The 25,684-nt window shown below is 39.5% G+C and overlaps 1 protein-coding gene across 2 annotated transcripts in view; it reads left to right on the forward strand.

Moving 5' to 3' along the window:
* The first annotated feature begins 1,509 nt into the window (after positions 1–1,509).
* The window catches only part of LOC310891201 (E3 SUMO-protein ligase RanBP2-like), a 47,769-nt gene continuing 23,594 nt past the window's right edge, over positions 1,510–25,684 (forward strand). For both annotated transcript variants that reach the window (XR_014577475.1, XM_083853482.1), the window contains exons 1-22: positions 1,510–1,782; positions 3,885–3,952; positions 4,455–4,566; positions 5,547–5,699; positions 6,560–6,790; positions 7,165–7,310; positions 8,623–8,815; positions 9,360–9,450; positions 10,318–10,527; positions 11,822–12,000; positions 12,099–12,274; positions 12,555–12,678; positions 13,025–13,186; positions 13,582–13,719; positions 13,816–13,962; positions 14,408–14,590; positions 14,677–14,760; positions 15,267–15,402; positions 15,564–15,661; positions 16,205–19,265; positions 23,727–23,891; positions 24,748–24,852. Coding sequence is in view for 1 of the 2 variants with exons in the window: in XM_083853482.1 (XP_083709608.1) it covers positions 1,708–1,782; positions 3,885–3,952; positions 4,455–4,566; positions 5,547–5,699; positions 6,560–6,790; positions 7,165–7,310; positions 8,623–8,815; positions 9,360–9,450; positions 10,318–10,527; positions 11,822–12,000; positions 12,099–12,274; positions 12,555–12,678; positions 13,025–13,186; positions 13,582–13,719; positions 13,816–13,962; positions 14,408–14,590; positions 14,677–14,760; positions 15,267–15,402; positions 15,564–15,661; positions 16,205–19,265; positions 23,727–23,891; positions 24,748–24,852 (6,037 nt within the window). In the remaining variant the exon portion in view is untranslated. The remainder of the gene's footprint in view (positions 1,783–3,884; positions 3,953–4,454; positions 4,567–5,546; positions 5,700–6,559; positions 6,791–7,164; positions 7,311–8,622; positions 8,816–9,359; positions 9,451–10,317; positions 10,528–11,821; positions 12,001–12,098; positions 12,275–12,554; positions 12,679–13,024; positions 13,187–13,581; positions 13,720–13,815; positions 13,963–14,407; positions 14,591–14,676; positions 14,761–15,266; positions 15,403–15,563; positions 15,662–16,204; positions 19,266–23,726; positions 23,892–24,747; positions 24,853–25,684) is intronic.

The raw sequence follows: 25,684 nt of genomic DNA on the forward strand, positions 1-25,684 counted from the left end.
AGAATACCCATGGATTTTGTCATCAAGAGCATTATTAAAAGCAGTGCAAAACAGGGAGGGAGCTAGCAATTAGACAATTAACCTGGACAATTACAGGTCTAGTGCTGAAGCTTACTTCCTGGTCTGTCAGTATTATAAATATTTCACATAGCTGGACGTGCTTTCTTTAAAGAGGCTGAGTTTATTACTGTTTTTTTGAACCTTGACCCCTACTAGGTCTCTCAAAGGAGGCTGTGGGCCTGGGATTTAGGAACGGATGCCTCAGCTTTGCCCCCTTTTTACTGCATGGGATCAATCATGCATGAGCAAGAGAGATTCCTTTTGAAGCTCCTGCTTAGAATAACAGTAGGGAGCGCTTCAGAAAGCCCAATGGATGTAGCTGTAGGGGGAAGGAGCTGAGCCTAAAGCCTTTCTGCCTCCAGCAGTGGCAAATCCTGAGCTCAGTTCCTACCAAGGTATCAAGATGTGTAGTGAGCCAAGCTGAGTATGGTCTGGTTGCAAGGTTAGCACTAGAGCCGGTCAACTGCTGGCCTGTCTGGTGGGCTACCTTCCTGGTGTTGCAACCACTGGGGACAACGTGGTGCTAATTCCACAGAGATGCCGACCAGCGTCAAGGCACTCGACCTTGTCTGTATGAAGGCAATTTCACACGCCTCCCCATGATGAAAAGCAAAAATTTCCTCCAGTGACTCCCAAGCCAGCTCTCGGATTCTCCTCTGCACCAGCGCTAAGACTTCTAATCCTCAGCCTGGCAGGTGTTGACAAACTGCTTGTAACCCCAGTCATTTAAAAAGCAGAGGGAAAAAAAAACCACGCTAATTCTTCTTATGGAATTAGAGCCAATGTGTAAAGAAATCACCATTAATAGAGCAAATAATAAAAGAGAGGGTTAACTCTGGTTAACTAGGGTTAGGGTGTTAGGTGGCTGCTGCTGATCTCCTTACAGAAACAAGGTGGATACTTGATTTTTCCTGCAAAGATGGTAGGAGTTGTGGAGATGTCGGTAGTGCTTAGGTGTAGCAGGAAACTTGTGTATGTCAATGGGTTGCTAGAGACTGAGAAGGGGATGAATTTTTAATGAAGAGATATTCACAGAGGTATCACACGACTCAGGGACAGCCCAGTGGCCACATTTTGACCAAAGTGACTGGAACTTGCAGAAAAGTGAGCTGGGCACCTCCAGCAAGCGGGCTCCTGCTGGGAATTAAGCCATGGGGCAACTGCCTTACGGCTTAAAAAAAAATAATAATAAAAATAGTTTAAACCTCCTGTCTCAAGCTTTGCAGCCTGCTCATCTTAACAGCTGCTCCCAGCTGATTTCTGAAGGGCCATTTCCAAACTCATTTCCTAACGCCCCGTCACGGAACCCCAACGACCGCCCCCAGCGGCCGGCCGCCAGCCCCGCGCATGCGCTGCAGGCGGGGTGGCCCCACCCAGCGCCCCGCCCCTCACTGTGGCGACAGCTTCTGCGCGTTCACGGGGGGCGGGCGCCGTGGGGCGCGCGGGGGGAAGTTTGCGTAACGCGCGGCGGCTCCTGCGCACCCTCCGCAGGGCGGGCGCCGCAGGGGCGCGCGGGAACGTATGTAGCGTGCGCAGCGTGCGCAGCGTGCCCAAGGTGGGGCGTACGCGCTACGCGGCGGGTGCCCCCGCCGGGAGCGGCGCGGCGCGGAGCAGAGCCCGGCCGGGCTCGGCGCCGCCGCGGCCGCCATGTTGAGGCGCAGCAAGGCCGAGGTGGAGCGCTATGTCGCCACCTTGCAGGCCGCTGCGCCTTCGCTGAGAGAGGTGAGTGAGGCGTCGCCGTTTCCCTTGGCCCGGGGGGGAGAGGCGGCCGGGGCCCCGGTTGGCTTGGCTGAGGGTTGGGGTTGGGGTGGCCGGCTTCGGGGGGGGGGGGGGTTGGGGCTACCCCTGCCCCGCGGCGCTTCACGGACGGGAGGGGGTTTTTAGCAGGGTTTTCCTCGAGGCCGGTGCGAGGGAAAAGGGGTTTCCTCACGGGAAACGTCGCGGGTCTTTCCTCCGGCCGGTGAGCCCTGGGTTTGCTGTAGGAGGAGCCCGCCGGGAGTTACAGAGCCGTTCGGGTTTGTGGGCCCCTGGGTCCTAACTTCCCGGCGTTACTTCCCTTCAGAAACTGAACTCACAGATAGGCAGCACGCCGCCTTAAACTTTCAGTTTCCTTTACGTGCGGCGCGGTTAATATTTCTGGGCGGCCGCTTCGTGAAGCGGCAGCGTCGAGGGAGGGAGAGCCGGGAGAAAACGGCTCTGCTCTCTGTCACTAGCCGGGCACAGGGGTGAAAAACTCCAAGCGTTCCTATTATAGCTGGAAAATGCTACGCAGGTCTCAGCCGACTGATGCAATTCATGGGGCCCTAATCCTGAAAGATGCCGTTCTGCTGCTCTGAATTGGTTTTATCGCAGAGGCAGAATATTTAGCAGCCTGAATGTGCCCGAGCTAACCATTATACGTTAGGGACTGCATGCAGGGCCTGTGTACACCATCGTTTGTGCCTTTCCCAACAGCAACAAAATTGTCCTGTGACTTTGTTTATTCGACTTGGGTGCTGTTTAGATTAGACGGTGTCAAGTGCATCGCTGCCAGACTCACAGATACTTTTCCACAGTTTTGATATTTCTGGTGGACTCAACAAAAAACATTTCCTCTCCTTTTCTTGTGCTCAAGGCCACTGGATGCATTTAGTTTTGACTTTTGAGCGATGTTTACAACTGACTGTGTCGCACAGTCCACGGTGGAAATAGTTACTGGTTTCCTTGTTGTGTTGATTTCAGAGGGAAGGGTCTTACAAGGCTGCAAGCGTTTATTTTGAGGTTTCTTTTCATCCCTGTATACAAGGTGTCAAGTTTGACTCCACTCTGGCATGTCAGTGCGTCTTTGTGATACCTGAAAATATGGACTGAAGACTAGGAGGCCTGCTTTCATTTAAATTCACTTTTTAAAGTTTTACGTAGATAACTTCAGGGTGGGAGAGGGGTGAAGACTGGCAGTTTGAGTGTGTTTAGAATGTAGACAGTTGTTTAACGTTTTGCACCGTAGACCTAACTACCTCCAGTATTTTGGAGTTCACAAACAAAACCTGCTTTTGATCTGATGTTGGGAGCTCAGATTTTAAATACATGTTATCTAGCTTCTACCTTGAAGTTTTTGCTTGTGACTTTGTAGTTTCATAGCTCATTCCTTTGACTCATTTCCTCCTGCCCGTGCTTCTGCCATCTTGCCCTCTTGCTTGCTCAGTCTTCTGTTTTGCCTTTTTTTTCCACTTTCGTTTCCCTGTTTTATTCCTCCATAAATACCTTTCACCTTTCATCCCCAGAACAAGTGTGTTCAAGTTATCTCAGACTGGTAACATCAGAAATAAATTAATGCATCAATGCATTTTGTATATAAACTGAGAGTAAGTGGGATTTCTTAGTTGAGGAGAAAGCATTGTCTACCTATATTTAAACAGTTGTATGTGACATGTACTAGAGCAGGACTAAATAGCATCTTCTTGTTTAGTCTATCAGATTTAGGGATTCGTTTTGCAACCTTGTTACATTGGGGAAAAAAAAACTGTACGTTAAATGTAGCTGACTCCATTCTTCTACACTCTTTAGTCAGAAGTGTTTATGAGCTGTTACAAGTATTAAGGCTTGTTGCTTGCTTCACCAGTAACCTCAATTTCACGTTAGTAGCCTTCGCCGGTTACTGGAAAAACATTGTTTTCCAAATCCCACATCTTTCAAAAACAAAGCTTTGGATATGAGGAACGGACTGGAGCTGATAACTAGTTATCAAATTCAGTCTCTCAAAAGTATTAGAAGGGTCTTCCTATTCAATTACTTTGAAAGTGTTGTACGTCTAAAATGTGCTTGTCGTGTGTTTTCCCCTTCAGAAATCGTTGAAAGGATTCCTTTTTGCTAAGCTGTATTTTGACGTCAAAGAGTATGATCTTGCTAAAAGGTAACACACGTTGATGTATGCTGTTATTCTGTTCTCTAAAGCATAATAGAAAAGCTAAATGAATATGAAGTAGACTGGAGAAATCAAGATCACTATCATGCTGCTTTAAGGTAGCAGTAGACATGGGTATCAGATGCTGTTTAAATCTTTATAAAACAGCAACTTAGATAAATATCTATGTGATATTGAAAAACTTACCGTTTGAAATGGCTTTTATTCCACTGTATTATGAAGTTATTACAGTTTCTGTGAAGTTATTACAGTTAGAGTTTCTTTTTTTAATAAACACCAATACTTGCTGGCAAATAAGTAGCATCTGTACATGTAAAAATAATGTTGTTCTGTACTTTAAGGTCCAGACCAGGTATCTAGAACCAACCATGACTGCATTTCCTGTGTCACATGTTAAATTCCTGCTTCAGTTCTATGGAGGCTGGGGGGGAGGACAGAGAGACTCATATTATTGAGGAATATTGATCCTTTTTTTTTTCCTGTTCTGTAGGTACATGTATACATACCTCAGTGTGCAAGAGAGAGATCCGAAAGCACACAGATTTCTTGGACAAATTTATGAAGCTGAGGGCAACACTGAAAAGGCTTTTGGATGTTACAAGGTAAACACTCCACTGACCTCCAATGTCCTGCTTTAATCCATTGCAAAGGGACTTTTAAAATCATGCAGTTCTGGACATTTCTTAAATGCATAAAAGAAAACATATTTGTGGAAAAAGTGTAATATGTATGCTTTCCGTTGCCAAATGCGTATATGATGTACTGCAGAGGGGATTCTTCATTTGACATGATTTGCTTCAGCAGTATTTTTTTTAAGTTGATTCTTTTGTGACCTAGACTGGGTCTTCGTGCTACCTGCTATTAAATTCTTTCCATATCGTACGTTGCCCTTTGGACTAAGGATCTGTGACTGCTGTCGAATTCCCTAGCAGGGGCTCTGATGACAGCAGTAATCTAGTTGCTACTGGAAGACTAGACCTAGGGTGTTTTCTAGTTGTTTGTATTTATTGCTTTTTTTTGGGTTTTGTTTGGGTTTGGGGGCGGGGGGGGGAGTGAGATGGGGCAGGGCAAACATAATTTACATTTATATGCTTGCCCAATGAGAAATTCACCATCAGAATGCCTTTGTTCAGGTTTTAGGGAGGGAGAGGATGTGCTCAACAGTTTTGCTGCCAATACATCCCAGCTTGTCTTAGTGTGTGACTTAATTATATCTTTCTTCAAAAGTGTCCATATGGAGTTAGACTAAAGGTACTTAAGAGTCCAGCTGCCTGCGTATAGCTGGTGGTAGGGGCAGAATAGCTGGCTTTTGCATTTTTGCTCTTCTAAATCTTTTCTTTTCTGAATTTTTGCTCTTTTGAGTTGCAGCAGATGTATCTGGGTGCTGTAAACTAGTGATAAGTTTAGAAACTGAGGTCTTTCTTAATGTATTCAGAAAGTATTTACTAATAGATCTGTCTAATTTGAATACCTGTGTCTTTTCAACGAGTGGTGTAATTCTTTCCTGTTCTGTGTGGATTGCAAGATCAAGTTACCTTTTTTTCCTGACTTTTTTTCCGTGTGTGTGCGTGGGGAAAACTAGCGCTCTGTGGATTTGAACCCAGCACAGAAAGATCTAGTGCTGAAGATAGCGGAGTTACCGTGCAATAATGACATCACTGATGAAAGAACAAAATACTGGGTTGAAAAAGCTGCTAAGGTGTTTCCTGGAAGCCCTGCTGTTTACAAGTTGAAGGTAAATGCCAATTTCCAACCTCTGTTCTGTGACTTAAAGAAGCTTCTAGTATCTGACTGGAGCACTTTTCCCGTGTCATCTCATGTAAAACTTCCTGGCTAAATTATTTTAGAATCTTGAGTATTAAATCTAATGGAATTAATATTCTTTAGATTTAATTCTTCTAGAATTTATTCTTCTATTTAAAGAAATGTTAATTTCTTTGCTGTTTGACACTTCTGTCTAGCTTTCAAGAAAACTGCAGCTGCAGGCTCTCATACGCTTCTCAAGGTTTCAGGGTTGACAGTCTTCAAAAATGCAGGGAAATCATGTTAGTAGTCACATCCAAAAAGTTAAGACTAGGTAGGCAGTTCTCTATTTATTGTGTGACTGGCAGGAAGGTGGCAGGCCTGAGAACTCAGACTTCCTTGCTCTCTACGCTGCTTTTTTGTTTTTTTAATTTGGATTAAAAACAGCATAAAGTAAGGAACGCTCTAATTCTCAATTACTGTGTAAATGCCTTCAGTCACACAATCTCACTTTTGCACAGGTATTAGTTTTGTGTAGCACAGCAGCAATGACACCTAGTCTTAAGATGCTTGTTTCAGACAGGCTATTCTGTGTCAGGGTATGCTGTCTTTGAAGCAAATGGTTTCACAAGCTGAACATACCATCCATAAGAGGCAAATTGTTGTGTTTTTTTTGTATTTTAAATGTTTGAGTATTTCTTCAAACTTTGTAATAACTGGAAGCTTTTCAGCTTTAATAGTTTAAGTAATGTAGTCTGTGTGGTGGAGGCAAGAGAATTGTCTCTTAATGCAGTTGTTGAAAAGGCCCACATGCAAGACGAAATATTAACGTGTTGCCTTCATGTTCAATAGGAGCAGTTGCTGGATTGTAAAGGTGAAGATGGATGGAATCAACTTTTTGACCTTATTCAAGCAGAGCTCTATGCAAGACCAGATGATATCTACGTTAACATCAGACTTGTTGCACTGTACCGCTCAAATAATAGGCTGAGAGACGCTGTTTTCCATTGTCAGGAGGCAAAGAAGAAAATACCTTTGCAGTCGAGCTTGGAATGGTGCTCCTGTGTCATAGAGACATTTGAGGTGTGTAATCATATTTTGATATTGTGATAATCTTCCATATCATTTAAACTAGCTTGTGTCTCTTAGTTCATTACACTGACAGCTATTTCTCAAGTGATTTAACTCCTTCAAATGCAAATTAGTGAAACCACTCAAATTACAAAGTACTTCCTTGGAGTTTCCTTCCTAGAGTTAAATGTTACAGAGTTGTTTAGTTTCTAATTTCAGGGACCAAACTGTTCAGGCAAATAGTTCCCTGGAATTTTGCTGTTGGTGAATGTCTCAGTAGTGGAAATAGATTATGCAGTAAATGATAGTGATTTGTTTTGGAGAAGTACTGTCTTTGCCTTTATGGAAGGATGACTGTTCCTTATCCTCTGAACCTTCTTCTTTAGGAATATCTGGAATCTGTACAAGACTTGGAGTCTGATAAAAGTAATTGGAGAACTATCAAGAAAGACTATCTGCTGGCCTATTGCAGCTTTCTTAAAGTGATGCTATCTTCTAGAGATGTTCAAGAATGCAGAGGCGCACTCAAAAGGTATAGTTTTACCTTTTCTGTATTTAAAGCAAAACAAAAAAACCTCTATGAATTGCATGTATTTTTCTAGGTCACAGAACATCTACCAGGCTTCAATTTCACTGTGTAACCAGTTTGTGGATGGGAGAGGAGACTCTCTGTTTTAGAATAAAGAAAGGTTCCTAATAGGCTTGAGCCCCAAGCTATAAGCCTTGTTTGAGTAGTCAGCACATAACCATGGGGAAGACCCAATATTATCTTGGGTCAATTACCTTTTTGCCATTCAGTAAGAGAATGTTCTGTACCTCAGCAACTATCTCATTAAAATTTCCCAGATGCTTGTATATCAGCTTTGTCCTGGTCAAGTTAACACAACACATGTTGAAATAATGAAGAATTTTAGGCATATAATATAATTGGAAGGGAGGAAGCTGCCTGCAGTAAGAACATTCACCTTCAGAGAAAACTGGATAGTGTTTCAGGGCTAGCTGGTTTCAAGGCGTACCATCTGTGTCACAGCTGAAGTAGTACAAAACAATGTTTGTAGCCAATTTGTTGGTGAAGAGCCATGTTCCCTTAGATCTACCTTCTCTTCTTTCTTTTACCTTCTCTGGAGATATTCAAGACCCATCTGGACGCCTACCTGTGCAATTTGCTTGAGGGAACCTGCTTTGGCAGGGGGGTTGGGCTCAATGATCTCTCGGGGTCCCTTCCAACCCCTACAATTCTGTGATTCCCTTTGTCACTAACTTCTATTGACATAGCTTTGTTTCTCACTTAAGTGACGATTGTTACCTTTTTTAAAACAATGTTCTTCAGTCTGCTCTTCTTGAATGAGTATATGAAGCAATACAGGCAATGGTTGAGGAATAGGTAATGTCCAAATATGTCCCCCCCCGAACATTGACCATAAACGTGTGGTTGTTCTTCTAACATTTCGTTAGAGTCCTTCAGGGTACCTAGATCTGAAGCACTTCTAGATCATGGCAACGCTAACAGCTATTATAGTTTTGTCAGGTTACTGAAAGTGTTGACTGTTTATTGGAAAGCCACTCCTGAGTGGAGACTATTTACTGGCCTGCAGCTATTCAGATTGCTGCGGTACCTCTTATTTGGAAGAACCAGTCTAACTGTATTTTGGTCTGTCCTTTTGGTAAGTGAAGTGAATTTTACTTCAATAAACAAAGTTGAGAGCTTTGGGAGTTTGAGACGGTTATTCTGCCTTCTAGTTGACTCATCAAGTTACTTGATTCACAGTTAAATAACGTTGTCCCCAAACGTGCTATAGCTTTTACCAGGACTTTGCTCAGAATGAGTCTTTTCTACATTTTAGTCTTGATGGTGTGCTTCACTCAGTGAAAACCTATGTGAGTGGGACTGACGAGTTGTCTCATACCTTCATCGAAGTGAAAGGACAGTTATACATGCATGCTGGAACTTTGCTACTGAAAATGGCTCAGCACAGTGAGGCACAGTGGAAAGAGGCGTGTGAACTGGCAGCACTGTGTTACATGATAAGTTTCCAGGTAAGTTGTTTTTCAGTGTATGCCTTTAGTTGATGCAGTTCTTGGAATGCTCTGTTAAACATTTGTATTCTGAAAATTAACTAGTGTTTGTAAGACTCCCTCCTCACCAAATCTTATTATTCCACAATTCTTTAAAAGATTTCAAATGGCATCACTAGAATAAAAGTGTATCATCAACTGCTTTTCTTGTCAAAAGTAAATTGACTCTTAAAGGCTAATGAGTGTATTTCCCACAGTCTGTTCTTTTCTGCAATACAGCTGAAAACATAATGAATAGTAAATTTATTGGTGTAGGGAGGGAAGAGGATGAACTGAGTAACTCCCTTATTCTTGCGTAGACAGCAGAACTAAAAAGGTGTGCTATTGTGTGCTATTTGCAAAAGATACAGTTGCCCACCTCATATTTTTCAAGGGATGTGTTATATAGTACCTTCAGAATTGATGCTCTTTTTCTTAAGTTTTCTTGTGCTTGTTTCCTAATTTTTGAGACTAATTTAAGTGATCTGCTTTGTATAGTAAAGAAGCTATAACAATTCTTCACCAGGTTCCTAAACCAAAGTCAAACCTAATAAAAGAGGAGCATACTGGACAAGATACCCTGGAAATGTTGGCCTGTGATCGGAAAAGCCAGTCTGGTAATGAAAAATAATTAAAATCCCTTAGTTACGTTTCAGTCTTATGAATAGCTACTTTAAGAATCAAGTAACTCTTGTTAAAGAATACACTTTGTGTCTTGAAATGCAATAATACTCTCTGGATTCTGACTCCATATGAAATGCAAAACAGTAGTTTGATCCTGACATCTAATGTTTTCTTCCTCCTCTTCAGCATGGTGGTAGACTTCATTCTTTCTTTTCAAGTGAGCTTTTTCTTCTTTTTATCTCAAGGACACTGAGGTAGAATTGAACTTTTTAGCATTTCCTAATCTGAAAATGCTTTCTGCCTGCTGATTCTATTTTACAAGTTTACAAGTATTGTTAGCCCAAGCATAAAATACTATTGTTGCTCCATCCTTTCCATTCCCTTATTTGTTCATCAGGTTTGCTGTTTCTGTTGCTAAGCTTAGGCAGGCTTTCAATCTACATGCTCTATAGCCCCTAGATGAAAACAAACAAGAAAAAACAACAGAACAGTAAACATCAGGTTGAATTGTTCCAGAATGGATTTTGATAAGATCAACTCCAACTTGTATTACAGCTGCTTATTTTTGAATACAGTTGCAATGCCCCTAGAACAATAATTTAAAAAAAAAAAGTCTTTGTAAATCCAGTTGTCCAGGAAAACAAATGCCTTGGGACTGGTGTCACTAAAGGCTTGGAAAGCCTATGTGCTGAAACACTGACCTAATTACAGGGAGAATATAACTTACCAATTTGTGGGTTTCATAAGGGGAAATCTTGATTCTCAGCCTTCCGTAGCAAGAACAGCCCACTGTATCAAATACTACTTTCCTTGATTAAGTTCACTGTTTATCTATGTGAAGTGATATTTTTGTCTTCTAGGTCATATGCTGCTGAAATTGAGCCATGGCAAAGAAGACTTCCTGAAAGAGGTTGTGGAATCTTTTGCAAACAAAAGCGGTTCATCTGTGCTGTTTGGTTGTCTCTTTGAGAATGGAGCTTCCAGAGAGAGGTCTTTCCTTGGTACGGATGATATTGGAAATGTCAGTATGCAAGCACCAGTGCAAGAGGAACTTCATAAATACGATCTTGGTAAGAGGTGTTACTTTCTGAAACTCAGCATAAACATGACTGTCTGTACCAGAGAGTCTTCTAGAAATACTTCATATTGCAGTAAGAGACAGCCATACTAGCTGTTCAGTGTTGCCCTAATTACTCCAAAAGAGTGATACGTAAGGAGTTTCAATTTATGCTGTAACATGTTGCTGAGAAGCAGTATTGTTATGCCTGGTTCTTAAGAATTTGTCACATACTTCCCTACTTCTATCCTTTCTGTGTTTTCTAGTCTGTTCTGATGCATTTTCATTTGCTGCTGCCTGTTTAGTTCTTTGTGTTTGTACATCGATAAGTGTCAATGGGAAGGCAGGTCTCTCTTCCTATGTAACCTATGAATACAGGTTACGGGCACAAAAATAAGGTAACTTTAGGAAGAATTGCAAACTAGTAAAAACTTCTTATTTTTGAACTTGACTTGATGATGAAGTCTGGCTTTGAATTTTGGTGTAACAAGGTTAGAGTACTAGTAGTTTTTTTACCTAGCTGATAATTTTTAGAAACTTTTAGGCTGTTAAATCTTTTCTGTGTACTACCTAACTCTCTGTTAAGTAATTTTAGACAATAAGGCTTACAGTCCTTTATCTTAAATAGCTAAAATAAAGCTTATACTACCACAACCTCTCATAAGCAGTTTATTTGTAGTGTTTTTTGTTATGTATTTTAAAACAACGAAGGTCTGTGCATGTTGCATGCAGGCTAAAGATTTTCCCTGTTAAAGAAATAAGTGCAAAAACATAATTGCAAAAAAAAGTCTGGCTTTAAGTTAGAAATTAAGTGTTCAAGCTATTTTAACATTTAACATTGCTGAAGATAGAGATTTCACGAGCATTACAGAACTAGAAAAGCTGCAGTACTTCTGTTTAATGCATTAGTTTAACCTGCTGCCTCAAAATGAAGAGTTTAAAATTTAAAATTCTTATGTACTTCAGTGGAAATGTTATCTCCATTCTTTGCTTTGACAGAAAAGCTAAAGTATTAATACATTTGGCTTGTGCACTCCTATGAAGTAGATGCTGCTTCTTCGAAAGCTATTTATATAATATAAATAGATGCCAAAATCACTTCAAGAATGCTACATCTTACTTTTAAAATGCTTATTTCCAACTTAGATGGAGGCAAAAAGATGGGAAGAGATTGCTAGGAAGCTCCTTCAGTGTGATATATATACTAAAACTCTACTTTTCATATAACGAAACCCGGCTTCGATCAGATGTTAGTCTTCCTAACTAGGATGCAGATATTAACTTCCTACAACTTTGTTTTTGCATAGGTGCTGTTCGAATGCACCGTGGTAGTCTCCAGCACCTCGTGTGGCTTTGTTTGCAGTGGATCTTAATGTCAGTGTTACCCCCAGTGCGCAGATGGCTAAAACAACTTTTTCACTTGCCCCAAGAAACATCAAGACTAGAGACAGATGCTCCTGAATCCATTTGCCTGTTAGACCTTGAAGTAAGTAAATTTTCCATGTTCTTAAATGTACTATACAATTTAAGAGTTTTGGTATCTAATACTTTTTATTTATTTATCTTTTATTTTTACAAAAACAGGTATTTCTGCTTGGAGTGGTATTCACTAGCAACTTAGAATTGCAAGAGAAGTTTAACGCTCACTACAGTGCACATCAGCCTCAGTTCTTACCATTGGCAGTGTGCAAGCAGCTCTATACTGAAAAGCAAAGAGCCTGGTGGGATGCCGTTCGTACTATTACGCACAGAAAAATAATGTAAGGCTTTTTAAGTTTGGAAATATTCGAAACGAGTTTTTAGTAGCTTCTGCAAGGGTGTCATGAATTGATCCCCATAGATTGTGTGTAAAATTCATTTTTCTTGATGTATTTTGGACATTGAAGTCTTACTGCTGGAGGGGCTTGAGACACTTAAGAACTTTCTAAAAATGGGGTTTTCATTTCTAATAATGCATTTTTAAGCTAGATGTAGGTTAGGACTAAAAAAGATGAAAAAAAAAAAGAATACTAACTGTGGAATATTTCTTCTGATATGTAGGCCAGAAACATCAGTAAAACCGAGGCTTGTAGTACAGCATGGAATAAGTACTCTGCGAGCACTGGATAAACATGGCCTTCAACCTGCCTTAATTATATACTGGGCAAAAACACTGCAAAAAACCGTAAGCTAAAATTATTTTAAAATATGTATAATCTGATGTTTTTTCTCTTATTTTGTGAACTAAACAGTAGATAAAATCAGATGAGAGAACTGTGGTTAATTTTGCCAGATAAGTTACTTGCTATAGTCGCCCTAGTGAGTTCTCTATCCCTCACTACTCTCTTAATGCTACTTTTAACTGTAGTGGTATTTTCTACCTGTATGTTACATAGCTCTGTAGAGAGGTCGCCTGAGGTTTGTCACAAGTATTAGAGAAGATACTAATTGCTTCAGAGAACAATATGTATGAATAGCAGTGGGTTTGAATTTGTTGAGATGACCTGCTTTTATTCCCTTTTCTTCAACAGGGTATTAGCCTTAACTCCTTTTATGACCAGAAGGAATACATTGGACGAAGTGTTTACTACTGGAAGAGAGTCTTGATTATGCTGGAAGTAGTCAAAAAGAAGAGAAGTATTCCTGAACCTACTGATCCTCTCTTCAAACATTTCCGTAGACTTGACATCCAGGTACAGATTGATTAATCTAAAATTGAAGTAAGAGGGATTATATCACAAAAATTTATTGTGTGTGTGTATGTTGGTTGGGGTTTTCTTGCATTCTACGGCTCTATGGTGTTACTAATATAATATCATTAACAGTGATACTTGGTAGTAACTGCATGTCTGATTAAAGGCAGGGGAATCTCTCCTTATAACTTTATTTTTAATTTTAAAACTCTATTTGATTGGAAGACACTGAACTCCCTTACTACCAACTTTCTTTAAAAAGTGTTTTCCTTGTATTACAGGAATAAAAAATTAGTAATATCATTAACCTCCGCCTGCCTGATTATTTAGTGGCGTTCACATGCACTTTCTGTTCCAAGTATCGAGTTAAGTATGACTCGTCTTTTGCTTTGTAGGTCTCGCAGGTTACAGTCTATGAAGAAGAGGCACGTATAGCATTTGCAACATTGGATGCAGTTGATGGCAGAACTGATGATGCTTTGTTAGCATTTGAAGCTATTAAGAATGTCGTTTCATACTGGAATCTTGCTATAGTAAGTTCATAAATTTCATTACCCGCAAATGCGTTTTCTTCACTTGTTTTCTTCACTTGCATTCTGACTGATTCTAATTAATGTGCATATTGTTAGATCTTCCAAAGAAAGGCAGAGGAGATTGAGAATGATGCCATGATGCTAGAAGAACAAGAAGAACACAAAGTCTATCTTTTTAAAAGCAAGCATTATCTAATGAAGATCTTAGACGAAAGCTCCTCTGATGTGTCAGTAACTGAGAAAGTAAGTAATTCTTGCTTAAAAGCTTGTTTCGAGAGATGCATTGGTTTATGTTACTATTTTAAAATGAAACCATTTGCATTCAAGTCAGATTTTTTAGACCAGACTTTACTTAAAGGCAAGCTAAACTTATTTTTTCCCACATGACAAATAACCTGCATAACTCTAGTGGGCTAGTACATTCTGGGAAACTTCTGTAAGATACCAGATCGTGCAGTGTTCTGACTACTCTGTGGTTGACAGCTTCTTTGCCAACAAATAGCTTTTGCCCATTATTTTCTTACAGAGGTTAACAGTTTCCAAATAAAATTTAAAGCTTACATGAATTGTTCTCCTACATTAACTTTGATTTGGAGCTTTGCTGAAAAAACAGTATTTCTGATCAGAACGTAGTCTCCTTCTCTGAGGAAGAATGCAATCATGACTTGCATTTCCAATAACTTTCTAGCTGCCGGTATCTGTTGAAACTGTGAGGGAAATGTTGGACGCAGTGATTCAGGAACTCGGAGAGAATGATGAAGAGGCAAGTCTTGCCTTCGGAAATGACCTGTCACCAGCTGTAGATTCAGAAGTGAAATATTCCACTTCACTGTCTAATAACTTCTCTGTCTCACCATCTAAGAGCTACAAGGTACATTAGCCAGTTATTATTTTAGGGAAGTGTTATGTTTGAATAAAAATTCAATAGGTTAAATGAACTTTTCTTCTGCTCCCCAGTTTTCTCCTAAAAATCCCCCTCAGTGGGCAGAAGATCACAGATCTATACTTCAAATGATCTGCCAGCAAGTGGAAGCTTTAAAGGTAAACGACTTTGTAAAGTTAAACAATTTTGTCACCATGTTCAATGCAGATCAGCTCATCTTGTTGTTATAGTAAGGACTCTGATCCTAGCCTAGCAAGCTAACATTAGTTCATGCTACCACATAACTCAGTGAAAATATCTTTGTAAACATCTACCTAAAATGAGTGCAAGAGTAAAACTTGTTGCCTAAAAACCCCAATTCAGGACTCAGGCAGGGGTATGGAGGCAACCCTTCCAAGGACTGTGTGTGCAGAAAGAGTTCTGCTATCATCAGCTTGGGTATCATCCAGTTGGTTCTGGGACTTTTATTTCTGGCTTTAGAAAACACTCCCAGCATGCTGTATAGCATGAACAGATCTTGGATTATTCCAACAGCCACCTCTTGATTTTTTTTTCAGAGTTTGAACATGATTGTAATTAGGGTAGGTATCGCTCCTTATGCTTTCTTCTACAAATACCAGTGTTATACACTTACATTCTCTTAATTGAAACACTGTCTTAATAGAATGAGATGCAAAAAATGAAACACAACAATTCCAACTCGAATGTATCATCTCGTTGGCCTGGTGAAATCTATGGAACAGATATTTTGTCAGAGAGCTATCAGAGAGCACAAAATCTTCATGAAGCTCCATTAACAGGTAAGTTGTTGCTGAAATCTTAATTAAACACTTAGCTAAACTGAGGTAGACTCGTTAAAATATTGCAGAAATATTTTAAGGTTCATAACTAAAACTGATCTCGGGAAAATCCATTCAAAACTACAAAAAAGGATATAAACTCTTCTGGTGTTCATTTTCAGTTGCTACTACTGGCCCATCTGTTTACTATAGCCAGTCACCTGCCTATAACTCTCAGTATCTTCTCAGAACTGCTGCGACCAATGTAACACCAACAAAGGTAAGGATGAATGTATCCGTTCAATCTGTTCCTACTGGTCTATAGAAAAGAGTGATTTTGATTCTTGTCTTGAATGACTGCTTGTAGTTGAAAGTTACTGCATTCCACAGATAGCATTTGTTAAAATGGAGGTAGCTGATGGTTGATCTTTCTGCTTTTTCTTTGTAATGTGGGGATCAGGCAGAGCGGCCAGCAAAACTGGTCTGTAAATGTGTTAGTGCGTGTCCCCTACTGGGTATGTGTGATGGCACTTAATTTTTTTCCCAAAAGTAGTATAGGAAAGGAGAATTTTGCTTATCAAAAAAAAAGAGCCTCAAAAACACCAAAGAGCCCATTCATATTTTGCTCCTCTTCAGTGCTTGTTTTCAGATGCCATTCAAGATTTAAAATAATCAGTTTAAGGCAATCTCATAAGTTAAAGTCTAAACTAACTTTAAAACACGCACTGTTTTTAAGAGTGCATGTCTGCGTGGGCTCTAGCATAGTAATACCTTGTTCTGTCACCATAACAAGAAAAGTAATTGCCTTCCGCTATTTCTTTAGGCACCTGTCTATGGCATGAACAGACTTGCACCTCAGCAACATATATATGCTTATCAACAAACAATCCATACACCACCTCTGCAAAACACTTCTGCTTGTGTGTTTCCCCAAGACCTATATGGCACATCTTTGCGTTTTGATGGTCCTGGGATCATTTCTCCTCGTGGGGCTGGTGATTACTATAATTACAGTGTTCCACAGGCAAGCACAAATCCACAGCTACCTGGACCTGGCTATTTCACAAAGCCTTCAGTCACACCAACAGCTTTAAAATCTGCAGAATCAAAAATGATAGAATTTCCAAAATCTAAATTTGGACAGCCAGGAACAGTAGAAGGGTCAAAAACACGTCTGCCAACACCAGCACAGTCAAGTCAACCAACAACTTTTAAATTCAACACTAACTTCAAGTCTAATGATGGAGACTTTACCTTTTCTTCTCCTCAAGCTACAACACAGCCTGCTAATGCAGTTTTTAACAGCAGTGAAAGCCTTTTGGGTCTTCTGACATCTGATAAACCTTTACAAGATGATAGATACGCTGAGCAAAAACCAGTTAACAGCCACCCAACTGGTCAAAGAAATGTATTCAACTTCGGTAATAAACATATTTCAGGCATCCCTTTTACAGAAGGCATGGCACAGAATGCACGTAAAAACTTGGCTTTTGAGAGGAGTGATATGTTTAGTTTCCAAGAACCAAGCAAGTCTTTATTTATGACTTCAACTTCTGATTTGGCCAATAAAAGTCATGAAACAGAGGGAGGAAGCACCCTCGGAGATGAGAATGATGATGGTCCTCATTTTGATCCAGTGGTGCCCCTTCCTGACAAGATTGAAGTAAAGACAGGTGAGGAAGATGAAGAAGAATTCTTCTGTAACAGAGCCAAACTGTTCCGTTTTGATGCAGAATCTAAGGAATGGAAAGAAAGGGGTATTGGAAATGTGAAAATACTGAAGCATAAAGTATCTGGCAAATTCCGTCTCTTAATGAGACGGGACCAAGTACTGAAAATCTGTGCAAATCACTACATAAATACTGATATGAAATTAACTCCAAATGCTGGATCGGACAGGTCATTTGTATGGCATGCTTTGGATTATGCAGACGAGTTGCCAAAACCAGAACAGCTTGCAATTCGGTTTAAAACACCAGAGGAAGCAATGCTTTTCAAAAGTAAGTTTGAGGAGTCACAGAACATCCTAAAAACCCTAGGATCAAATGTTGACACATCTGTGGCTCAGACTAGTGAGACTACTGCAAAAGAAACGACAAGTCAGGATATCAAGAAGTCTAATGGATCGACCTCAGGGACCCTGAACTCTGTATTTCAGTTTCCAGAAGATGGAGTGACCAGTGAACCTGGTAACAAAGTCAGTCTTAAATCTGTTCCAACTGCATCTGCCCTTCCAACTTTCTCATTCAGAAAGGAAGCTCAGGAAACCTTTTCTTCTGGTGGGTTTGGACAGTCACTCCTGAAGAAGGATCAATGGGAATGTAAGGTATGCTTAGTTCCAAATGAAGCAACTGCAAAGAATTGTGTATCGTGCCAAAGCCCAAATGCAGATGCGTGGCAAACACATGGCACCCCATCAACTGAATCTGCTCCAAGTTTCAAAGCCACCGGTAACACTGTGCAGGACAAACTTGGATCTGCCTTTGCTAAAAAGGAAGGTCAGTTGGATGGCAGCATCCGTTCTGTGAGAAATGAACCTGTTGCCTCCCAGAATCCAAGCAAAATGAATACAGAAGCATCTCCTCAAGTTTCTTTTAAATTTGTATTAGATGCTCCAAAAACCATTCGAAATGACTTAGGAACTCCTTTTTCTAAAAAAGGTCAGTGGGACTGCTCTGTAGGCCTAGTCCAAAATGAATCCAATGATGAAAACTCTCATTCTTGCCAGAATCCTAAATCACAAAGTCAACCAAATGTGCCTGTGTCTACTGCTCAGGCACTTCCTGCTACCAGCTTCAGTTCTGTTGCTGATGCAACTGCAACTAAGCCACAGAAGAATACATTTGCGGAGCTTTTTGCTAAAAAGGAAGGTCAGTGGGATTGTAATACTTGTTTTGTAAGGAATGAAGGTTCTTCACCAGCCTGTGTAGCTTGTCAAACACCAAATCCATCTGGTAATTCTGTTAGTGATGCTTCATCAACATCTACTTCTGATTTGAAAAGTAAATTATCTGAACCTGCCAAAGGACAACTAGGAACAGGTTTTAAGTGTGATTTCTTAGGAAAAGGCTTTAAGTTAGGTCATGCCGAGCAAGGCAAGACACCAGCATTTACGTTTCAAATTCCTGCTGATTCTGAAGTGAAGTCTGCAAAGGAAGGATTTAACTTTTCCATGTCAGTGCCTCCAAGTGGATTTAAATTTACCATACAGGAACCTAGCAAAAATGCCACTAAGAAAGATGATCCATCCAAAGAGTGTGCAGCTGGCTTCTTAAAAAATGATGATGAAAACTTTGCAGATGGAGAACGGAAAGTCGAGCTTCTAGCTGTGCGATTCAAACAGCAAGACGTGGCAGACTCATTTAAGCAGATTTTTGATGAAGCAAAGAATGCCCAAGAGAAAGGAACACTGATAACACCTCTTTATTCTCGTGCCAATACACCAAAAGAATCTCCATGTGGCAAAAATGCTGTAGCTGTACTGGAAGAAACTACTAGAGAAAGAACCGACCTCAGCCATGGCGATGATACTTCTGAGGTAACTGCAGAGGCCTCAGAGGTGTCGAGCACATCTGAAACGCCGACAAAAACAGTGGTTTCTCCTCCGAAGTTCGTATTCGGATCTGAATCTGTCAAGAGCATTTTCAGTAATGAAAAGTCAAAGACATTCACATTTGGAAATACTTCGGCCACTGGTTCTCTCTTTGGGTTCAGCTTTAATTCTCCAAGAAAAGGCGAAGGCAATATTCCAGCATCGCAGAAGGAAGTAGCTGGACCAAGAAGCTCCAGTGCACTGCAGAAGCCTCAAGACAGCAAGGCATGCAACTTGGCTACTTCGACACATGATGGGCCCGCCAACTTCTCATTTAGAATTGTGGAAAAAGGTGAGCGTCCTTTGAACTAATAATTTTTTTCAGCTATGCAACTTACTAAGCAGTCATCTCTTAATGCTACTCACATAACTTTTTTTGTCTCAATAATATATCTCTTTTTCTTTCCAGCATACTTTCTTCTCTCCCCTTCTTTTGAGGAGGGGGGAGTGAGGGGAGGGGTTGTGGTGGGTTAGCTGCCCAGCAGGGTAAAACCACCACACTAGCATTTTAATGGTATGGTACTTCTCTTTGATTTCATGCACTGCTTCCTACCATTGCAAGACTGTTTAACCAGATGATAGTATATAATTTGCATACTAGTCTCAGATTTATGAAGACAAACTGTTTCTTAACTAAAGTATAATAAAGTGTGGTGGCAGAGATGTTAGCTACAGTTTATTCAGGTGAGTACGGTAAGCTAGTATAGCATTAAACATGAATTTTCCTACTGTGACACATAACTACAGAATGCTTCCAAAGCATAGGTAAGTGTGTTTTCCCCTCTTTAAAAGTACAGTTAAACACTTACATCCAAACAATTTATTTTTTAGGATTTAATTTTAGCCTTTTTAAATCTAATCCAATGGCCTTTTGGACAAGCACACCTTCCTTGCAACCTGACAGTAAAGGTATTTACACGCTGCACTGAATGTGTGATAAAAACACTTTAGCAGGCATGGACAGTAACCCAACTGTAGCACAGCAGTTGGCTTAGTAATCCTTACAATTAACATGCGTGCTGGAAGAGAGTACTTAAAATTCTGTGTCTGACTACTGTATTTGTCAGGTAAGAGAATGCCTTTGATGTGTGAGCACGATGGATGGTCTTTTTTTATGCTTTTGGCTGTTGTTTGCCTTACTTTTTAAGGGTATTTAGAAACCTGCCTTGCACTTCACAGTCTTACTGAACACACACACGCTGCATCTATAAAATTCTCTTTTAGCAAAGGAATTATATTCTTTTTTTTATTTTTAAAGTGTGACTCTCTTCCCACCTGAGGTCTTCCACTTCAGTGAAATATGCTTGAAGATTTCTAGACATGTTAACTAGTAAAACTTAAAATATATTCAAGTTATGTGCTGGAAATGCTTAATTCAGTTTCCTTATTATCAATGTTAACTTCTGCAATTTTAAAAACAAGGCGTAGGCAGAGATGAGAGAGCCAAATTTAGCTACTGTTTACATGTACGTGCTTCATGTATAATACGAAGTCCACCTTAGCTAGCCAAAAAGCTTTTGCTGATGTAACCATCTTGTTTACATGCAGAACCCTTAACCAAAATTACACCTTACAGCTTGATTGTGTCATCATAAGATGTTAAAAACAGTACTTCTCCTAAGTTAGGCTTGCTGGAAGCATACTCAAGCTAGTGCAGTTATGCAAGAGCAGTTTAATTTTCAAAAACAAATTTTTATTGTAGCTTGCACAAGATAGTCTTCTAAAGTTAGTGTCTTAGACTGTTAAAAACTGTCAAAGTCATTTCAAACACCGTTTTTCCAGCTTAGTATTTCTAGAGAAGCTATTCTTATTCAAACGCTGAACTCATGTCCACCTTCTGCATATCTGATTGAGAGTCAAATGTTCTGTGTTTTTAGGCATCCACGAGTCTATTAATAATTTGATTTCATTTTCATCATTGAATGTCCATAAAATAAAGTGAATTAGCATTCTGAGCTAATGCATAAATGCAAGAACTCTTGCTGCCTTGAATTCATTTTGTTTTTATATTGGGAACAGGGAAGGTGTTTTAAAGAAATGAAATAAAAAATCATATGCCTTTCTGGTACTTCAGACAGTTCTTCATTTCTGCTTTCCTGATAACTAGGGTATGGTTATATACCTTGCTTTATTTACAGTTGGTGTTACCTTCAGTGTAGGTTTTGGTTTTGGTTTTGAGCTCTGACTGGCTTAATAGCAAATGACTTTAAGTCCTGTCCGAATTAGCTTTTCAAGTCTACATAAATATAATTTGAGTTTCTCATGGGGAACATCTTTCAGGGAATGGTTTCTGAGTTTTGCTAGGGCAATGTTCAAAAGAAATTTAACCTCATAAGTCATTTTCCATTGAGGTGCGAAACAACTAGTTTTTTCTTAGCTTTTTCTTTGGCTCTTCTCATGAGCTTTTCTCAAGTATTTTAACAATTTTAATTCATAGTTAAGTCAATTGCATGTGTTAAGTTTTAAACTTCAGTATTTTTATATTTAGCAGATACTCGCTGATATGTATGGGGGGACAAAACAATTATTGTGACTAGCTAGATATTTACATCTACATGATCTTTATATCAAAGACGAAATAAAAGCAAAAATGTAATACATCAGTGAAACTGCTTCCAAATGTTGTGCGCGGTATTGCTCTTTCTGTTCCTTCCATATACTAACAACTGTGTGGATTTTTTTCCCCGAGTAGAAAGCTGTATCATCCCAAAATCAACAGCCTTTTAGGAATATACTGTATGTGTGCATGGCACTGTTTTCATCGCAGCCTGTGAAAATACATTTAATCTGTTTGCAGCAATTTTAAATAAGCAAAGTTAACTTTCTTGTGGAGAGGCTGAGTAGAAACTGATTTAAGTGATCCCATGAACATCTCGCTCAGTCTTCATATTCTGAGGGCAAATGCACATTGTAATCCTTTCTGTTGCTCAAGTGTTCTGTCACTTCAAGTGGATGTTTGGATTGCTGGGATTGTAATCAGTGTTTGATCAACGTGTGAAGAACTTTACCTGTGTATTGATCTGAACTGACTTCTTGACGTTTGTTTTATTCAGTTTTTATATTTACTCAACCAAAGTGAGACACTTGCTTAACTAATCTGAATGAATAAAGCATGTGCTAGCAGGCAGCATACCTGCCTACCTTTGTAACACAGTACTGCATTTACTTTATACAGGCTCAGAAGAGCTATTGAGATAAGACTGCTGGCTATGAGTTTGAGCTTCTCTCTATGCTATATTAGGAACCTGAAGTGATTGACTCCCCTTGATTAGAAGTTAATCAGCTGGGACAAATGTGGAGCAGGCAACACTGCAAAAGCACTTATAATTGAACTGGGGCTTAGAACTTCGAATGCTGCTTTTATTCTAGTACTACTTAGGTTGCTTTTACTCTGCTGGAAGATACAAATGGGAAAGCTACTTTTAAAAAGCAGCTTTATTTTAATATGTCAGTTGTGCCAGAGTATCGGGGCATGTCTAGGAACACTAAATTTATCTTCTCTCCCTGTCTCTTTTTGCAGAAATGAATGTCAAAATGCTTGAGCAGGAAAATCAGTGTTCCTCAGGAACTGATTAATTCCTAGCTGAAGCTTTAGGTTCCACCTTGACTACGTTGTGCCACAAAGCTGGCGAATATTTTATTATGAAAAGAACAGTGAGCTTTTGAGAGCCCACTTCAAATTCTGCTGACTATCTTAGTGCAGACCTCTAGTGCAGTATGTTATTGTGTTATCAAGTGGGCTGACTTATTAAAGCAATCAAATGATTCTTGGAAACAGATGATATATGGATATTGATGTGCTTATGGGGTAATTCTTATTAATAGTTAACCAATGTGTTTCTCTTAAGCCTTTACTTTGTAAATTACCCCTCTAAACAAAAACAAGTGAAAGGAACTCCACATGTGACCCTTAAACTGATGCATCCTTCCTCTTTGCTTCTATTCTATTATGCATAAAGATGTGAGATTATTAGCTTTAACCTTCGATTATTAGTGTTTATTCAGTGAAAGTGGAATAGGCAATTTGATGTTGAAGGAGAGAGCAGAAGAAATTGTATAATAAAATCAGCAATAGTATTTGTCCTTGCTGGGAAAGCTAGTTAAACTTTACGCTGATAGCAGTATTTTGTTATTCCAGTAACGTGAAGCTATGAGATTACTCTTAAAACACTAAAAGTTTCAGCAGCAGCTGCTATGGTAATTAAGTTGAGATTACTTATGGGAAATTTGAGCTTTTTATTAACTAATTTGAAATAAGTCCTGCTCAGTTGCTATTTAATATTTTCTGGAACTTCAAACACTTGAAGCAATTCAATAGTACATGTTGCTGTAGGTGGCTTTACGTTTTCTTTTTCAGTCCTGCATTTTTCCTCTCCACCTCTCTGGATGACACCTATATGGCTCTTTTTCCATAATCTTATTTCCTTTGGTGTAAGGACATAAATAATCCTTCTAACAATATAAAAATGCAGGTTTGATACTGATCTGAGGCTTGAATTTCAAAGGCAATAGAACAGGTCGTAGTTCGGCATGCAGTTCAGAAATTATTAAGTTCTAGCATGCTTTGTCCTAGCATTCTGTAACTTTAACTGTTGTTTCCTGTGGTTGAATAAAAATATGTAGGCTCCGAATATGTATGTTTCTAACCACCTAAGAATTAAGTCAGCTCTGTAATAATGGCAGTGTTGGACTAATGTTGCTGCCTGTTCTAAACTAATTTAGTTTTAATGCTTTGTTCATTTTCTGTACAAAGCTGAGAAGACAGTGCCAGAAGATGATCTTCCAACTGATGAGGTTATAATTGTTTACGAGTTAACACCTACCCCTGAGCAGAGAGCTCTTGCTGGCTTTCTTAAACTACCTTCAACATTCTTCTGCTATAAGAATAAGCCTGGATACGTGAGTGAGGAGGATGATGGTAAGGAGTGTCAAAATTGATCTTTGTGTTGCCTTTTTGTTGGGAAAGGGTATAATACTATTAAAACCAATAGACGCTCTAATACTAGTTTGGACTGATGGGCGGTAATGTTTGTGTTATCTTCGTTTGTGCCAAAGATGTACATTTGAGTCTTCAGGACAGAACAAGGGAGGGCCAGGAATGACAAAAAGGAATTTGCATTGGTGCTATATGGGTGCTCTGACTCATTGCTAATGTAGTTGGTTAGGTAAGACTACATAAATATTCGAGCAAGAGGCGTATCTCTAAGTATTTTGAGAGTCAAGTGGTAGGCAGCCTTTATCAAAAATAAAAATGCTCAGGTTCCATAAATGGTAGACTGGTTTCTCTTTATTCTAAAGCAAATTCTTAACAGAGAAACTGAATATTTTACATCAACTCTAGTTGTATACAACTAAATTCCTCTTAACTTACTCAGTAGCAATTGGTTAAATTGCAGTTCTGAAGCGTTTCACTGAACAGGAAATAAGAGATGATGAGCAGCCTCCCACAAAGATCTAGGCTTGCTTGATTTTATACAAAAGATCTTCCATCTCCCTTCCCAATTGTGTTTAGTGGTACTCTTAATAAAATTAATAAGAAATAGATTTTCTGAAAGCATGAAACCCATGCCACACATCTAGACTGAAAAAGAGTCAAGAGTGCACCAAAGCACACACATGCAAAATAGGAAGTGAAGGCTTACTTGCTGGTGAGTGAAACTTAAACATTAGCAGAAGTTGTGTGTGCTTGCTAGGCTTGTGAGTCTGAAGGGCTTAACAGACTTCTCTGTACTTGGACGATGCCTGAGAACTTACATTTGTTTCCTATACTTAAGATGAAGACTATGAAACAGCTGTTAAGAACCTTAATGGAAGACTCTATCAAGAAAAGAAAAGGAAATTGCAGGGTTCTGCAAAAGATATGCCTGAAAACACAACAGGTAACTTTTTTTATACTGAGATTTAAGCTCTAAATCTAGAGGACACCCGGGCTCTGAGGTTAATTTGATTTTTCCTGAGATAGTTTTAGGAACACTTGCACTGGAATCAGAAAAGCTGCAGCTTAAAATGCATCTTTAACCTCAGTATGTTGAATTGTTATCAGTAAGTGGTACCTGAATGAAAAGAACATTTTAGAGGGCCTTTAAACAAGAACATCAAACTGTCTTCTTACCTGGAAACTCCTGCCTTTCTTCTGAATACGAAGAGCTGAGCTTTGCAAGATGCCTTTGAAAGACCAAAAGAAAAAAAAAACAACTTGTCTACAGCTCTGAATGTTTAATTCTGCTGATAGTAGACTTAGATTATAAGCATGTGAGTTAATGCTGTTCAATAAGGAAAAAAGTACTTGGTCTCTGTAGTAATAATACAAGTGCAGAAGATAATTTGCTTGTTTTCATGCTAATGGTTATTTTGGAAGTGCCTCTAACTTTAGTGTTGCATAAGTGGGTATCTGGATAGATACTGTAACAAAGGAGGTCTGTTTTTTGAGGATGTGTGGTTCTATGTGCTAGAAAGAGGTGGTAGATATTGGGCTATCAGAAATATAAGTAAATGTTGAAGGAAGCTAGCAGTAGTGGCAGTTGCAAGATTGAACTTCACATCGTTGCTTGGAAACTCTCTGATAGCAATAGAAAACCAGGTATTGCAAAATGACAATTCTTTAGCCACCCTGAGCGGAATTACCCTTCCGCTCTTTCAATAATGATGCTATTTGAAAAGTTCCTGAAGTCGTACTTTACGTTGTCCCGTGTATCACGGTGTTATTTGATA

Source organism: Anser anser (assembly GCF_964211835.1).
Source record: "Anser anser genome assembly, contig: HAP1_SCAFFOLD_262, whole genome shotgun sequence".
Taxonomy (NCBI): Eukaryota; Metazoa; Chordata; class Aves; order Anseriformes; family Anatidae; genus Anser; species Anser anser.